Consider the following 18671-nt stretch of genomic DNA (forward strand, 5'->3'; position numbering starts at 1 on the left):
TAGGTTCATTCTGAATGGACCTTAGAGATGAACTAAAGTTGAACTCCTTCATTTCCAAGTGAACAAGGCTAAAGAATCAAAGTCCCAATTCTCTCAGATCACTCTCTCCTTGATTCTCTAAAGACCCAAAATGCCCTCCTCGCTTTCTTGCTGCCATTTAATTTGACCGTATCTGTCAAGACTAATTCAAGATTTATAGAGTTACAACATTTTCAAACTGGAAGATTTCATTTCATCTCATTTTCAAGATGATGGAACATCAGCCAGAGAGGGATGATCACTCAGGCAAAGCCAGTGACAGACCTGAAACTAGAATTGCTTTCAAATCCCATTGCCAATGTCTGCTGCCTGACTTTGAACAAGCGTCTTCACTCCCCTGGGCCTCAGTTTCCCAGCTATAAAGCGAGGGGGTTGGACTAGACAATATCTGAGACCATTTCAATCCTACATGTGATCTATGACCCTTTCATGCATTTACCATTGTGCTATTCCTGTGGTAGTTGCTTAATATGGATAGATTGTGATTTATATATGGCGATCCAGAGGGTTGAGATGACAGATAACACTGGAGGACCATAGATTTAGAACAAGAAGGGAAGGTAATTTAATCCAATCTCTTAATTTGTAGGGATAAGGGAACCAAAGTCCCTAAAGATTGGGATTTTTCTAAGATTCTATAGACAGTAAGTAGCAGAGTCCAGATCTGAAGTCAAGTCTGCTGGCTACGTGTCTAGATATTAAAAAAAATATGCCTCTTGCCTGAAGACTCCACCCTCACTGTCTCTACCATCTCAGCCCTGGCCCTCAGAGGATTTCAGCCACTCACATTGATTTCTCCCAAGATCAAATCACAAGCCAAGAGTGTCGGTTCCACATGGAGAAGCTCGCAGCTTCGATTCTGTGTCCTGTTAAGAAGAAAACAAAATAATCTCTGTTAGGGTATTTAGAAATAGTCATTCCAATCTGTCCTGATCTTTTTGTCTTGTTTGTACGTGGTTGTTAGTTTGTTGTCTCTCAGTCGATTGTGAGCATTTTGAGGTCAGATTGTTTTTTGCTTTTCTTGCTATACCCAGGACTTGTGCCTGACGCATAGTAGGTGCTTAATAAATTGATGTTTCTTAACTTTACTTGATACAACCTTAATAATATTTATATTGTTCTTTGGGTTGATGGGTACAATAGCCCATTCTCTACCTGTCTTGTGATTGTTTGGCATCCATAATGCTCATGGTATCCAATGAGGAAGGTCAAAATATAACAGGATACTTGGAATCCTATCCAAGGGATTCAGAATGTTGAGCATCCAAAAAAGTGGGACAAGGATCTTAAAGAATTTTGAAATTATGCCCTATGGGGGCAGCTAGGTGGCACTGTGGATAGGGCACCAGCCCTGAAGTCAGGAGGACCTGAGTTCAAATCTGGCTTCAGACACTTAACACTTCTTGGCTGTGTGACTCTGGACAAGTCACTTAAATCCCAATTGCTTTAGCAAAAGAAAAATATGCTCTGTGAAAATTGGCTGAACAGAAGTGAATGCAAGGGATAATGTTTAAAAAATTACCCAGGCATGGGTTCTGTCAATAAAAAGTCATAATTATGAAAAAAAAAAAAGAAAATTGCCTAAAGGAATTGGGGACATTTAATCTGGAAAGGGGGATACTGGTAGGTGACCTGGTTTGGGAGTAGGGAAGAAAAGAAGAAATTTCTCTCAAATATTTGAAAATCTGTCATGTGGAAAAAAGATTAGATATAGTCTGATTGGCCCTAAAGGGTAGAATTAAATTCAATGCTAGTTAGGGGTGGGGGGGGAACTTTCAGTCTATAAATATGTTGTTTTTCCCATACTGAAAAAAAAAATTCTTAATCCTGCTATTCCCAGAAATTCCCGTTAACTCTTTGCTATTCTTCCCAGATTCCTAGAGATATGAATTCTCATGGCTGCTCCTTCCTCATCACATTCACTCCTCAATCATTTGAACTCTGAATTCTACCTCTAACATTCTGTTCAAACTATCTTCTCTCAGGATTGCAGTGAATTAGTCACCAAATCCATTGGTCTTTTCTCAAGTCTTCTTCTTCCCTTTTCATCTGTAACATCTGATATTAAGGAGTACTTAGTCCTTTTTGGTACTCTCCCTTGCTTACAATTAAATAAAAGTTCATTGAGGGTGGGGCATTTTTGTCTTTGAATATGTAAAACCGAGCTTGGAACATAATTATTATCTAATAGATGTTTGTCAATTTATTGATTTGTGTGATCGTTATACCTGTTGTTTCCCCTAGTAGTATGTAAGCAATTTACAGGAAGGAATTATTTCATTGTCCTTGACTCCCAAGTGCCCAGCAAATGCCTGGAACATAGTAAATGCTAAATAAAGCATTGGTTGATGTGCATTATATATATCACATATATACATACATATATATACATATGTATATATATGCATATTATATATATGAAATTTTCTCTAATAAAATATAAGGTTTGTTTATTTATTTATTGGTGAGGCAATTGGGGTTAAGTGAGTTGACCAGGATCACACAGCTAGTTAGTGTTAAGTGTCTGAGGCCAGATTGGAACTCAGATTCTCCTGAATTTAGGGCCAGTGCTTTATCCACTGCATCATCAGCTTCTATAAAAAGTAAACTTTTTAAGGATTTTTTTTCATTTTTGTAGCTTTTTGTATCTCTGCCCACACAGAGTAGTGGCTAAATAAAGTTTTGGTTGTTTTAAGTTATATCCAACTGTTGGTGACAAAGATACTGGAATGATTTGTCATTTCTTTCTCCAACTCATTTTACAAATAAGGAAATGGAGGCAAATAGGGTTTAAGTGACTTGCCCAGAGTCACACAGCTAATAAATGTGTCTGAAGCCAGAAGTGAACCAGGTCTTCTTGACTCCAGATCCAATTCTGTATCCATTGCATTATCTCTTTGTCCTTTGATTAATGATTGATTGATTTCATGGCACTCTTCTCTCTTAATTATCTGCAAGTTTTTAGTATGAAAACTTACTAGACTATAAGCTTCCTGAGTATGGCAGCTAGAAGGTATAGTGGATGGAGTGCTGGATTTGGTATCTAGAAAATCTGATTTCAAATTCTATCTCAGACATTTAGTATTTGAATGACCCTAGTAAGTCAGCTAACTTTTCTAAACCTCATCTGTAAATGAGGGAATTGGACTAGATGGCCTCTGAAGTCTCATTCAACTTTAAATTTATGATTATAGGGTTCTATTTTCCTTCCTTACCAGCCCAGTAGTCATGAGCAGTAGGGTGCTCAGCAACTTCAGTCATCAGAAGAGGTCCCAAACACAGATATAGTTGTAACACTAAGTAAAAGGGCTTTGATGAGAGCATAAAACATCACAAAGCCTTTGCCCTTTACTTTATAGAAAAAGATAAGAGAATTTTACAAGTTGGATGGGATTTTAAATGGCCATCTTACCCAACACATCTTTTCTGCCCCCAAAAGAATCAGGGCTTATCTGGTTTTTAATTGAAGATCTTCATATCAAGTCAAGAAGCATTTAGTTAGTTTCTAATATTCCAGGAACTACACTAAGCACTAGAGATACAAAGTAAGGCGAAAGATAGCCTCCCAGCCTAATAGAGGAGACAATAACCAAATTACTATGTACAAACTATGTAAATTTGGAGATAACCAACAGGAAGAAGCCGCTAGAATTAAGGGAATGATAGGAAAAAGGCTTCTTTTAGTTGGAACTTGAAGACAACTGAGAAAGCTGAGAGTTGAAGCTGAAAAGGGATAGAATTGCAGCTATTGGGGGGGGAGGGTAGCACTAGCCAGCAGAAATCAGGAGATAGAAGATCTTATGAAAGGACCAGCTAGGAGACCAAGATTACTGAATCCTCAAGTCAGTCGAGGAAGGAGTAGTGCAAGGTGCAAAAAAGACTGAAAAGATGAAAGGGATTTGGTTTTTGACGGTCTTTGCAAACCCAACAGAATTTTTATTTAATTCTGGAAGTGAGAGAAAGCCACCAGAACTTTTTTTTTTGAAAGAGGGATGGGATATGTACAAGAGGGAATTATAAACACTTCCATTTGTGAAACCCCGACTTTACTAGGTTGATTTATAACATGTAGAAAAAGCTTTCTTAGCTTGACAAGCTTCATTATAGGGTTTCCCCATCACCCTCAGTGCTGCCCTCAGAGACAGTAGGCAAGGGAAGAAAGGCAGTTCAGAGAACAGCTCCTGGTGAGCCAACAAGGAAACCTGACAGCCAAAGAAACAGGAAATGGGAAAAGCGGTAATGACCTCCATTTCTTACCTTTGCTTGGGCTTGGCATAGAGACGGCATTGCTCAACCTTCAAAGTAGATTCTGGCTTCCAGGTGCAGGAGATGTTGGCTCTTGAGTTATAGAAGCAGGAGAGCTGAGAAGAGTCTGGAAAAAATCCAATCATCAACTAAGACAAAAATCTTCCTAACAATATCCCCCATCTTTTATTACTTACTTATTTTTGTCATCAGCCCTTCCCCTTGGGGTATGAATCCTTTCCCTTAAACAAAGCTGTAGGTGATTTTAATTGACACATACACTGGAAGTGTCCATAGTTCATAGGGTATAGAGTTGGAGGTGACTTTAGAGATTATCTTTTCAATTTACAACAAAAGGAACTGAGACTTAGAGAGATTACTAAGATTACCAAAAAAAAAAAGGGATTTGAATTCAGATTTTTAATGGAAAATACTTTTTCCATTGGTGCACATTGGATTCAGTCATTCTGGAAGCTTACTCCAGCAAGTATTAAGCCATCTTCTAGTCTATGACTTCTGGTATTCTCTAATTTCATGTCAACCCAAAGTCAACTTCTTAGTCCATTATAAAAACTCCTAAATATATAGAATAGTCCATAGCATTAAAAATGTGCAACCTGGACTCTCTCCAAAGTTAACCTCAAGATACACACACACACACACACACACACACACACACAGAGAGAGAGAGAGAGAGAGTCTCTTACAAGCTGAATGCCCAATTTATAGAATTAAGTTATAGAGCATGGGGCTGGGAGGTGGGTTTCCCCTCCCTCGATCAGGGTACATGTTAGATGATGAATCTTTGAACTGAGGCAAATCCCAAAGACCATCCATTCCAACCTTCTCATTTTCCAGAGGAGATAATTTTGTCCCAAGGGGGCTCAAAGAGAGGTTCAAGGCATAGCCACATCTCCAATGAAGTTCAGTGTTTTGTACCGTTCTCCAATTACAAGATTTCCTCACCTTTCAAGGCTCCCTGGATCCAAGGGAGAACAAGGAAGAGGAAAAAGAGAGGTAGATACCATGGAAGAGCAGAGCAGGTGTTCATACCCATAGGATAAAGCTGAGTATGGGGCCCCTGGAAAAAAGAATGGGAGAATATCCACAATGTATTATCACCCCCACAACTCTCACTATCACTAGAATCATCTTTACCACTATCACCTTCAAAAACATTGTCACCTTTCTTATCTTCACTACTATCATCATCAAAACTATCAGTACTAACACCTCTATCACTACCATTTTCCTGTGTGATTTGGTTCATGGCTTCCTGTCAACCCTCCCCACTCCCCAGGTGATACAACTAACATTCTGGGGATCTTCCTCTTGTTCCTTTGGCATAGAAAGGATAATAACTGAACATGTAGCTGTGCATCCTTAGTTCCATCTACTTTTTAAAAATTACATAGGACCTTGCTTAGTCCCAGGGTTTTATTTCAAACTATTAATAGCACTTCTTTGTAAATAGAAATATTCTTCAGGAGATACCTCATGGCTGCAAGTTAATGGTCAGCACAGAATCCAAAGTATTCAATCATCAAGAGATGGATGATGGAATGGAGGGGTGCATAGTGGACATAAAGAAACTATAATGTATTTGTGAGTTCTCTTCCCACTCCTTCAAATTATCCTATACTACAATATTTGGTCCCTCTCTTCTTTTTTTTTTTTTTTTAAGAGTAGGAATTGAAGTCTTGCCTTTTGGTTTTACCTTCTACTCCATCATCTAAAAAAGTACCTTGCATCTATTAATATTTGTATACATATATGTAAATATAGAATAATATGTGATTATCTGTCAATAAATATTTGATGAATTGAATATAGCATTAATCTACATTTTATTTTTTAAAAGTCCTGAATTTAGAGATGTAAACTAATGTGCCCAGGGTCTCAGGGCTGATAATAAACATTAATAATTGCATCGTCCTTTAGGGTTTGCAAAGTGCTTTAAAAATATCTATTTCATTTTATTCTTACACAAATTCAAGGAAGTAGGTCATTATCCACATTTTACAGACAAGGAAACTAAGGTATAGAGAGATCCAACAACTTGCCCAGGGTTACGTAGTAAGTTTTTGGAGTGGAAGATAATAGATTTGAACTCAAAACTTCCAGACTCTAAGTTCAAAAGACTATTTCTATGTAACCTGGGTTTTTTTTTGGTAATATCACCTAACTTTATAAGAATTGGGTTCAATATTCAATATTAGAGCCTTTGATTCGAAGTTCAAAACTCTTATCACTATTTCACACTGGTTTTTAGGACAATATAATCTAGAATCAAATGGTATTAGAGATCACCCTTTGATTTACAAGGAGAAAAACTAAGTCACCTTCTCATTTACAGAGAGAAAATTGAGGCTTAGAGAGAGTCAGTGATTTGCCAAAGTCATCAACTAGTAACTGAGTCAAGGTTGATTCCAAGATCCAATGCCAATTCCCAAACTCAGATATTCTACCACACTGCCTTTTTGACAGACTATAAAGGAATAGAGTAGGAATGATGAGAAAAGGGCAGTGAGCTTGGTCATCTGCCTTTTTCTCCTCCAATATGGTTAAGTCATGTAGACTTGGGTAAGAAGAAGAATGGGAGAGGGGATGGTTTGGAACTACAGTTTAGTCTTTTCTAATGTATTATGAACAAAGATCCCAGGACTTACCATCTGGAGAGAAGGTTGCATAGTTAGCTCCCAAGAAGCAGATGCAAGTCCTCTTGAAATTTTTCCTGATTCAGCCAAGAATAGGGGAGGGGGATTGGATCAAACCTGCTGTTCATCTGCACCCCTATCTTCTCATCTGTAAAAGGAGAAAGATAGTATATAATAATAAAAGAAAATAGGTACTATAAAACTATAAAAGGAGAGAGAGGAGCTCATCCCAATGGAGTTGTGAAATTTTCAGCTTAGGGACTCCATCCAGACATGCAAATCATAACCCATCCATGCCTTTTGTGATCCTTAAAGAACTGTACAAGTGTTAGCCACCCTTGTAATTATGGCCATCACTATGTTAAGTCAGCACCAACATTATCCTCACTGAACTAATATCCATATAATATAGCTTCTAAGGTAGCCATAAGAGAAGTGCTTTGTAAGTATCAAATCAAAAATTAGAAAAAGGAAATTACTGTTGTTGTTTTTATTGTTATACTGCCATCATCAGAATCACCATCACATTGTTATTATCATCCTCATCACCATAATCATTGTTCCCATCAGCCATAATGATCATCACCAAAATCATCCACATCACCATCATAATGATGATCTTCCCTGTTATCATTACAGCATCCCCATTCTCCCAAGGACCATAGCTGTGTCATTGTCAATGCCATCTTCACGTTCATCATCTTTGATGACACTATAATGATCGGGGTCATGATAGTCATTCCATAACCATTGCTTTCATCATCACCAATGCTCAATTCACCATTCCCATTCTCATCACTGTTACCACCACCACCATAATCATCATCATCATCATCATCATCATTTCTACTAAACCAGTATCAGCCATGCCATGAAACTCTTTCCCAAGTCTTCTTGTGAATTGTCTGTGGGAAATCCATCAAAAATACTGAAGGCTTTCAAGACCCTTGATATATTATGAATAATATTATGAATGCCAATGAAACATACAATGTTTTATTCCTTGCTCATTAAAGGAAAGCTCTACTTTCTTTGGGAAATACTGGCTTCTTCCTCAAGCAGAAAGTTTTCTTTGTAATATTCACATTCTCTCAGGGATATCTTGTGACTTTGAGCCCAGCAACTCCACAGAGTTCAAAGAATTGAAGCAGTGAATACGGGGAAAAGTGGGAAATAGAATCTTTTCACATCTTGATGAACTAACTGGAAGTCTTTCAATCACATGGTGGCCTAATATTAGAAAATCCCCAAATCTTGCATAAGGACGTGATAAAGCCGATAAACTATTCTAACTACTTACTGTCCTTGAAAAAAAAAGACCACAAAGTTTTGTGTAAAAGAACTGTTTTCATCGAAGTAAAAGCATTTGGTTACTTTCCCTTGTCTCCTGACCTTGAACAGGAAATGTTTTCTTAGTCTGTTAATAAATATTGCCACTTGCATTTCAAATTCTTCTCTTTTCTCTCTTTCTTGATCCTTAACTTTCTCTTTCCCTCCCACTCCTATAAAGTCCTTTACTGATCTATCTTAAGTTGCCACAGAATGCAGCTGATTGGCTGAAGTGGGCTTGAAAGGTTACAAAAGCCAAATCTGAATCCCAGAAATCTAAATTTGCAATCGTCAAGATTCTCCAGCAGGACACTTAATCTCTTTACTTTGAGCATGACCTCCTACCTTTGACCCACTGTCATCAGGCCCCCATCTATGAGTATGTTTTTCTTTTATTTTTTTAATTTAATTTAATTTTATAATAAATTTTTATTGACAGAACCATGCCAGGGTAATTTTTTTTTTTACAACATTATCCCTCGCATTCGCTTCTGTTTCGATTTTTCCCCTCCCTCCCTCCACCCCCTCCCCTAGATGTCAAGCAGTCCTATATATGTTAAATATGTTGTAGTATATCCTAGATACAATATATGCTTGCAGAACCGAACAGTTCTCTTGTTGCACAGGGAGAATTGGATTCAGAAGGTAAAAATAACCCTTATTTTTATATAAATTTATTTATATAAATGCAAGCAGTTTATATTCATTTCCCAGTGTTCTTTCTTTAGGTGTAGCTGCTTCTGTCCATTATTTATCAATTGAAACGGAGTTAGGTCTCTTTGTCAAAGAAATCCACTTCCATCAGAATAAATTCTCATACAGTATCATTGTTGAAGTATATAATGATCTCTTGGTTCTGCTCATTTCACTTAGCATCAGTTCATGTAAGTCTCTATGGAATATGTTTTTCTAAAGAGGTGGAGAGAATCATTTAAAGGGTCATGGAGAGGTGAATTACAGACACGAGGAGTCTACAACTTATTGTGCAAAGTAGAAATGGCAAAGATATGGCATCAGATAGACTTATGATTGGGAAAAGGGCAGGGCAAAAATGAAATGATGATGATGATGAATTCCCCTTTACTCAATGCACACTTTAAAGTCAACAAAATACTTTCCTAACAGCAATAGCAGTATGAAGGCAATACAAACATTACCAGTTTTCCCGAGGAAGAAACTAAGATTTAGAGAGAGGCAGTGCAGTATAAGGGGAAGACTGCTGGATTTTGAGGAAATGAGTTAAAATCCCACCTTTGCCATTTTGCATTTCAAAATCACCTTCCCTAATGGAAGATAAGTGTATGACTATAAGATCATAAATCTAGAGCTGGAAGGGACTTTAGAAATCATCTAATCCAACCCAGTCTCTCTCTGTTTTACAATTGGGGAAACTGAAGCCCAGAGATGATTACAAGATCATAAATCTAGAGATGAAAGGGACCTCAGGGGCCATCTAATCCAACCTCCTCCCATTTTACAGAAAGGGAATTAAAACCCAGGTACATAAAAGGACTTAATGGTCACATAGATGGGAAATAACAGAGCCACGATTTGAACCCAAATCCTTGAACTCTAGATTCAACACACCATGTTGTAACATTGCCTTTCTACAAAAAGAAAGGCTTGGACTAGTTGACCTCTAATGTCCTTTTCATTCAAGGAAATTATATTTCTATAATGTCCTGGGTCTCATAGTTAATAAGTTGCAGAATTGGCTCAGGAATCTTAGTGTCCTATCTCTTAAGTCTAATGTTCTTTCCTCCATTCCTTGACAAGCTAATTTATGTTGTTATTTCTATCTCCCATAATTCACTAGGTTTGCTGCTTAAAGTGCTGGTACAGTGCTAGCATCTTATTTTCTCCATAGTTGGGCCTTTTGAAGGTCATGATCAGAAGCCAAACACACTCTCACAGTCTATCAGGACTCCTCTCTCCTGGAACTGATTGCCTTGTTCCTCTTACCACCTGAATGTCTCGCAGTGTTCTTTACTCTCTCTTTCCTCCTCCTCACTATTGTCTCCTAAACATTTCAATATGACTTCCATTTTTACCATTCTACTAAAGCTACTTTTCTCTAGTCACTAGTGACTTTCTAGGGCAAAAATGCTACGGCCATTTGTACTTCTTTCTATCGTGGTGGTGACTCAACTGGGATCCTACATGAGTTCACTACAAGCCATAGTAAACACATGATCTTTTGGATTGGGAAACGGGCAAATCAAACGAACGCTATAAAAGTGAGTTTTGATGGTTTCCCACAATATCATTATGGGCTACACAATGATCCAGTTAAATGAATTTCAAGACAATGAGACAAAGTGATGGCATATTAAGATCAGTAGTTAATTAATGATAAATTCATCCTCCCTTTTTCCTTGTAGTAACAAGGGAAATAACAGAGCCACAACTTGAACCCAAATCCTTGAACTCCAAATTCAACACATCATTTTGTAACATTGCCTTTCTGTTACAAGGAAAGTAACAATTTCAGTAATGAGCATTTTCATAGCACTTTATTTTTTTGAGAACTTAATAGCTTTATATTTTTTCCAAATACATGTAGTGATAGTTTTCAATATTCACCTTTGCAAAACCTTGCGTTCCAAATTTTTCTCCTTCTCCTTCCTCCTCCCTCCTCCCCAAGACAGAACTAATCTGATGTAGGTTAAACATTTCATAGCACTTTAATATTTGCAAAACACTTTCCTGGTCCATAAAATAAGGGGACCCATTTGCTCCTCCCAGTTCTGACATATCATAGTTTGAATGAATCCTTATTAAGCTAGAGAACAGCTTGGAGTATTCGAGAGATCTGTCCTTGGTCCTATTCTATTCAACACTTATCAATGACTTGAGAGGCTCCATGGCTAGTGGATAGAGAAGTGGGCTTTGTGTCAGGGGGAAAAAAAAAACCCTGCCTTTGATGAGTACTCATTGAGTGATCGTGGGCAAGTTATTGAACTTCTCAGTTCCCTAGGCAAGTCTCTAAGAGTCCTAGTTGGGATGAAGATACCAACTTGAATTTGAGAAGAGTTTCCCTATTTAGACATTCCTGTTGAAATCCCAGGTCCAGCCCTGATCTCTCTCTGATCCCCACCAGCTTCTTGGATAAAGTGACATGGAGTTAAACAGGAGCATATCCCAAAGCTGAAAGGTATATCCCTCTAGTTGGATGACAAAATTGGGATCTAAAAGTGTTGACACACTGATGGATGGGATTGAATAGGAGGAAGATGAATAATAATAGACTGCATGAATACAGGATGTGGAAAATGTGGGGAGGCATCAATTCAAGTCTAACCACATCAGTCTCCTCTGTCAGGGGTTCCTCTCACATAACAGAGCACAGCACATCAGAGAAAACATCAGAGCTGGGAGAACCCCAAGAGATCCTTGTGCCCAATGCCTCAGATTTTACAGAGGGATTTCCTCTTCTGTAAAATGGGGGTTTGGAGTAGATGGCTTCAGGGGTCCTTTCCAGCTTTAAGAATATGATCCTGAGGGATCCTGAGGGTGATGCAGTGGATAAAGCACAGGGTTTGGAGTCAGGAAGACCTAAATTCAAATTCAGCCTCAGACACTTACTAGCAGTGTGGCCCTGGGCACGTCTTACTGCCTCAGTTTCTTCAACAATAAAATGGGAAAATTAATTATAACATGTATTTCACCAGGTTGTGTGAGGAGCAAATGTGATAAAACTTATAAAGTGCTTAATGCACAGGGCCTAGCACATAATAGGCACTTTAAAATTCCTTTTTATTCTTTCTATGAGTCTATGACTTGGGTTCAAATCCAAACCCTGGTCCAGTCAATTAGCCTTCATAAACATTAGTTTCTTCATTTGTAAAATGAGGGATTTGGATGTGTTGGTCTCTAAGGTTCTTTCCAGTCCTAAACCTATGATTCTTCTCAAAACCAATAGCCTCAAATTTTTTTTGACAAATTTCTGTTGGAATCCAACTATGATGGCAAGTTTAGTTGTTCTCAGAGGAACCATTGGTGTCCATTTACTCCAATGAGAATAACAGGAGCTATTTCATTTTATGTTTTCATATTCTTCCAAAACTCTACTTAGATTTTATGTTAAGTACTCAGAAAGTCATCACACATATAGTCTCCGGAGCCTGACCACCCAGGACTTCTGATTACTAGAGGGGAATCTCATCATCCTCCTGATTTTTTTTATTAAAATCATTCTTTTCTGCTGTTTCCTCCTTATCCAGGAGCTGGCAATCCTGTCACTTAATAGAGAGACAGAGTGCTAACTCAAAAACAGAACTCTATCTGAAGTCAGAGGAATGAGATCAGGTCTGAGCTCTTTGTTACCTTGAGTAAAGCCTAGCTTTCCTGCTCAGTAGAATGAAGAGTTGGACTGTGCCCTTTTCCTCCTCTTCCTCCTCAGCCTCATTGTCTTCTTCTTTCTCCTCCCCCTCTTTTTTTTCTTTTCTTCTTCCTCTTCTTCTTCTTCCCCTTCCCCCCTTCCTCTCCCCATCATACTTGGCAATCCTTTTATTCTTCCTTCGCTGACTATCACAATTCCCAGAATGTCAGTTCCAAAACTTTGTTCCTTGTCTTAAACTCACTACACAACTTCCTCTCTCTCTCTCTCTCTCTCTCTCTCTCTCTCTCTCTCTCTCTCTCTCTCTCTCTGTCTGTCTCTGTCTCTCTCTGTCTATCTTTCTCTGCCTCTCTCTCTGACACATCTCCTACTTTACTGAAAGAATAAAACCTCTTGTTATGTACTCCTTTCATCTCCCCTACTCTACAACTCAGACTCCTTTTATGTCACCCCCAATTATCTTCTCTATTTCAGTCTCTGAAGAAGTATCTCTTCTCTTTCCCAAGATCAATCTTTCTATTGCTTTAGATGTAATTGTCTCCTGCTTCCTCTCAGAACTTGCCTCCTCTTCTTATCCTCAATTCCCTTTATCTCTCTTGGCCTTTTTCTTGCAACCAACAAACTAGCCACACCTTCCCATCTTTAAGAAAAGATTCACTTGAATCAGCCAACCTCAGGACCTATTCTCTCTTATCTCTCTTTCTTTTCACCAACAACTCTTTAGAAAGAAACTACTCTCATTGCTTATATTTCCTGACTTCCCACTTGTTTTTCATTCCTTTGCAATGGGTCTTGTGGCAATCCCCTCCTCCCCAACACATCTCTCTCTCCAAGGTTACAGGTGACATCCAAAACCTTTCCTCAGTCTTCAATTTATGTCTGCAGTTGCTTATTTGTTTGTTTGGTTTTTTGACACTTTCTGACTTCTCACTTGTCTTCTCGTTTGATTTTTTCTGACAGTGCTCTATCTTGACTCTCCCCCTACCTCTTTGGCCATGCCTTCTCATTCTCTGAAGGATAATTTGACTTTTAACTTGGATACAAGTCACTCAGTCTTAGATTTGTTCCATCTTATTTCTATAACTAGTCATGGGAGATCTCTCCCATTGCATCCAGGGCCATCTCCAGTCATCCTGATCTATATCTGGCTACTAGATCCAGATGGTTTTGGAGGGGAAAGTGAGGCAGGTGACCTTGCACATCCCTCCCTCACTTAGAGCCAATTCACTTGCATGTTATAGCATCACCTCCCTGATGTCATAGTTCTCTTTGAGAACAAAGAATAAACAACAAAATGCTTTCTTAGTGAATTTTTCAACTCCCTTGGGTTCACTTATAATCTTCTGGATAAATTATAGAGTTGGTCTTAATGGCTTGTAAAGTCTCTTCCAATTCCCAAATTATGATCTTATGAAATAGTCTTAATAATTATTCCTAAATCTATATAAAATCAGATTATAAATCTCTCTAGCATCCCAGTCTACCTTTACAAATGCTTCTTACATAGCTCTATTAAATCACCCAATAAATAAGCATTTATTAATAGTCAAACAAGTTCCTGCCCTCAGGAGCTTATATCTTAATGGGGAAGACAACAGAGATTTGCTCATAGTCATTTAGCTTGTGTTTGGTACAGGATCTGAACACAAGTCTACCTACCTTCTTTGTTGTTTCTGTTCCTTTCTTTTTATCTTTATCTAAACATCCGTTCCTTTCTTTTTATCAAATGAGACAATTTGCAGATTTTAAAGCATTATGTGAATGACAATTGTTGTTGTTATTATTATTATTATTACTATCTAATGCTACCATCACCCTCATTCAGGTCACCATCTCTCACTAGAATAATTGCCCTTGTCTTGAAAAGCTTCTCTCTAACAGCCCTTCCTCCACATAGCTATCAAAGACATCTTCTTCAAGGAGAGATCAGATTATATGATTCCTCAGCCCCTTATAATTCAATGGCTCCCTAGTGCCCCTAAGATCAGATCTTTAGGTCTCCTATTTTTAAGTCCCCAGACCCTTTTCAACACGATTATACATATTTCTATTCTTTCCACACTCTCTCATTGCAGCTAATCTGTTCTTGTTGTTCCTGGACAAGATATCATTACCCATCTCCATGACCTTGCTGTCAAGTGGCAGAGAGTTGGGTCTAGAGTTGGGAAGATCTGAGTTAGAATTCTGCCTCAGGCACTTAACACTTACTGTGTGGTTCTGGACAAGTCGATCAACCTGTGTTTGCCTCAGTTTCCTCATCTGTAAAATGGGGAAGAAGCTAGCTAGCATCTTCCTCCTAGGGTTATAGTGTAAAGCATTTAATACAGTATCTGGCAATAATAGGTGCCTAATAAATGCTTGTCTCCTTCTCCTTTCTTACTCAAACCTCTTAAAATCCTTTATTTCCTATAGAACTTTTCTCAAAAGTTCTACCATAAGTAGCCTTCCTTGATCCCTCCTTAGCTACTTGTTCCCTCCCATGCAAAATAAATAAATAAATAAAAAGCTTGTTTTTATTTTGCATATGATCATTTATGCACATCATGTCTCCCCATCAGAATATCAACTTCCTGAAGGTAGCAACTATTTCATCCTTGCCTTTATATTCCAACACCTAGCACAGTATCTGGCACATAGCAGCCTCTTCACAAATTCTTGTTGATAGATGAATTCTCTCTCTTTCATCCTCCTAACCCATTGCCAGCTAACAGCCAGGTCACCAATCTGATCCTTATAACATCTCTCCCCTTGCATCAAGTAGCCACTGATCTATACCCTGCCTTCATTATCTCTTGCCTAGATTGGTACCTCTTAGTATAGCTCTTTAAATCATTTCCTTCCCCTTTCCAAATCTCCAAACAACTACCAAAATTCTTTTCTTATATCACACTCCTGCTCAAGAAGCTTCTCTGGCTCCCTATGGTCTCTAGAAGGAAATGAACAACTTAGTTTGGTATTTAAATATCTGCATAATTTGACTCCAGTAAGGGAACTGATTAAATGATCTAAAATGAAGAGACCTTAGAAGATATTGGATCCAATCTCTCTCTCTCTTTTTTTAAACAGATAAAGAAACTGAGGCTCAGAGAGGAGAAGTAGTACTTTTACCTCTCCAGATCCTGGTGGGGAAGGAGTTTCAGATTGGATTATCTCCACCACGATCCCCTTTTCTTCTCTCCAACCTAGCACTTAGAGATTCTAATTCTTGCTGCCTGGCAGTTGAGTGGAGGGAGGCATCAAGGTGTATCATGGGAAAACATCAGATTTACATCAGATTTGGAATGTTCAGGAATGACATCTGCAATCTCCTTCAAGTTGTCTCTTGGTCTCTTTTTCCTAGTTCTGCCCTCTGGAGCCAAGTAGGATAGTATAATCCTTCTTGCAAGTGTATTTCAGATACTAGAAGATAGTTGTCATGTTCTCCCCTCCCTTTCACAAGCCTTCTTCCTTTTTCCTCCTCCTCTTCCTCCTCTTCTTCTTCCTCCTTCCCCTTTGTTTCTTCAGGGCAATCAGGATCCAGGATCACACAGCTCGTCCGTACAAGTGTCCGAGGCTGAATTTGAAATCAGGTCCATCTGATTTCAAGGCCACTGTGCCACCTGGCTGCCCCTCGGACAAGCCTTTTCATCATCCAAGTCAGTTCCTTCAATCAATCCATCTGAATATACCATGAATTACATTGGCTTCCCTCCCCTGCTCAAGCTCATCAATGACAGAGCCGATGGTCTAGGTGGGGGCTGCTGGGAATGGCTCGGAAGGAATATCAGCTCCCTCATCCTGGACACTTTTCTGTGACCAATGAAGACATCAGCTTTGGAGGATGCTCAGCTGCACAGCTGACTCATAAAGAGATTACAGTCCTAGCTCTTTTCAAACTCTAGCTCTCATAATTACTAGCTGTGAGACCTTAAACGAATCACATCCCCTTGTTGGGACAGTTTCCTCCTTTGAAAATGAGAGAGATGGACTGTGGTATCCTTTGATATCATAACCCTCAGCCTTCTGTAGACCGAAGGGGGGGTTAGCAGTAGGGGAATCTTGAGTCATAGAGATAGATTTTGATCTCATGTATAGACACAAGGACAGACACAATCCCTTCCACCCCCTGACAACTCAACAGTCACAGACACAGAAGGGGAACCCAAGATTCTCCCCCATTCTTCTAAGAAGGAGGGGGAAAGCAGATCTCAGGGTACAAGGGAGGGAAGCTGGAGGGAGGGGTCTGGTCTTCGTAGCCATTCTCCAAGGCTAACACTTCCCTGCCCATCTGTCCCCAGAGGAAAGGAGCAGAAAAAAGAGGATAGTAATCTTTCGCCCACGGGGCCCCAGATCTGTCTTACTGCTGGGAAAGATGTGTCAGAATGAAACTGCCATCCACCCCCTCCTTAGCTGGGAAGCATCCCCTAACAGCACCTCCCTTTTCTCATGACCCATTATCTTTCTCTTGTCCCTCAACAACTCCATTATTATTCTCTACCATAGCCCGCTTTTTAAAAGCTCTCTTATCCTCTCTCCTCCCCATCCCATCCTTTCTCTACTTTCCACCTTCCTCCCTCCCCCAGTCTTCTGTTCTTGCCTACTTCAAAGGTTCCTCTCCCAAAGGAACAAAGGCTATAAGAACACAGATTTCAAGCTGAATGGCATCTTAAGGGATTACAGCATCAAAAGTCTCAGAGCCTGAAAAGGATCTCGGCAGCAATCCAGACCAACCCATTCCTGACCAAGAATCTCCTGCTAAATGATCAGTCTGTTCCTGCTCAAAGATCTCTAAGGAGAAGAAAACCATTGCCTCTCCGGGCCGCCCATTTGGGACACCTCCCATGCTCGGGAAACTTCCTAATGTGAGCCAGACTTGAAATTCTTTGCCACGTGCACCCACTCCTTCTAATTCAATTCCCTATAGCCAAATAGAACACATTGGACCCATCTTCCATCTGACAACCAGCCCTCCAGATGCCCGAAGGCGTCTCCCATACCCCCCACACCGGTCTTCTCTTCAGAAACAGCATCATTTCCTTCAGCCCATCCTTCTACAATAAGAGTTCCATTCTTATCATCACCATATTTTCCTTCTTCTGGATACCTCTAGAGTATAGAAATATTGAAAGGGACCTCTCTGATTCCAGAACCAAGGCTTTTGTTCTAGTATATCAATGACCCTTTCTAAAATGGACTCAAATACAAAAAGCACTGTCTACTCCTAATCCTAGATATTTACAGAGAAGGAAACTGAGGCCCCCAGAGTGGTAGGTGGACCTGGTCTAAGTAGTATCAGAGGCAAGATTTGAAGTCAGGTCCTTAGTTTCCAAATCCATTATTGTCCACCATGATGAGGCCGGATCTCTGGGAACTTCTTTCCTCACACTTCCCTTCTACTTCTCTCCCTCTCACAAAGTCCATTACTTCTGCCTTCCCATCTATCCCCATCATCCTGTCTCCCATCCATTCCCATCATCCTGCTTCCCCATCCATTCCAATCATCTTCCTCCCCAACCATTCCCATCATCCTGCCCCCTCTTCTTCTCTTCCTCATCTTCTACTTCTCTTTCAGAAAATTCTCTACTCCAGACTTACCTCCTCCAGGTCCCCAGGCTCTAGTACCTTCTTCATCAAAAGCTGCCCCCCCTCTGCTGCCTCTTTCAGGGGCCACCAGAGGGGGCAAACACACTTTGAGGCAGATGAGAGGGGAATCCCAAAGAAGAGAGGTCAAAGTCCCTTAAGTGGCCTGAGGAGGGAAGCAGGACCTTATCAGCAGGCTGGGACTCTGCCTTAAGGACTCCATGCACTGGCCTGGCTCAGGGCCTCCAAGTATGAGAAGGCAGCTACCTGGGCAGAGACTTAAAAATCCCCCAGGCTCAGCCCACTTCCTGTGGTGACTGGGGGAGGGGGACAGAGATGGGTGGAAATTAGGCTAAGCCTGAAACTCTGAACCAGATACCAGGTATCAGATAGAGATCTCCCACACACTCCCACAGCCTGAGCATACATCCCACATTCATGTGCACATATGTGCACACACATACCCCCTTCTGCATGGAAGAGGCAAGATTGGTCTGTGCTTC

General features: G+C 39.8%; 1 protein-coding gene across 1 annotated transcript in view; it reads right to left on the reverse strand.

The window, feature by feature from the left end:
• IL2RB (interleukin 2 receptor subunit beta) overlaps positions 1-18404 on the reverse strand; it is a 34732-nt gene extending 16328 nt beyond the window's left edge. Inside the window, exons 1-5 of the mRNA XM_051961772.1 lie at positions 18184-18404; positions 6954-7089; positions 5251-5365; positions 4297-4411; positions 827-905 (exon numbers count right to left, since the gene is read on the reverse strand). Coding sequence (XP_051817732.1) covers positions 827-905; positions 4297-4411; positions 5251-5365; positions 6954-6974 — 330 coding nt within the window. The 5' untranslated portion in view covers positions 6975-7089; positions 18184-18404. The remainder of the gene's footprint in view (positions 1-826; positions 906-4296; positions 4412-5250; positions 5366-6953; positions 7090-18183) is intronic.
• Positions 18405-18671: the final 267 nt, after the last annotated feature.

This window comes from Antechinus flavipes, chromosome 5, assembly GCF_016432865.1.
Source record: "Antechinus flavipes isolate AdamAnt ecotype Samford, QLD, Australia chromosome 5, AdamAnt_v2, whole genome shotgun sequence".
In the NCBI taxonomy this organism is placed as follows: domain Eukaryota; kingdom Metazoa; phylum Chordata; class Mammalia; order Dasyuromorphia; family Dasyuridae; genus Antechinus; species Antechinus flavipes.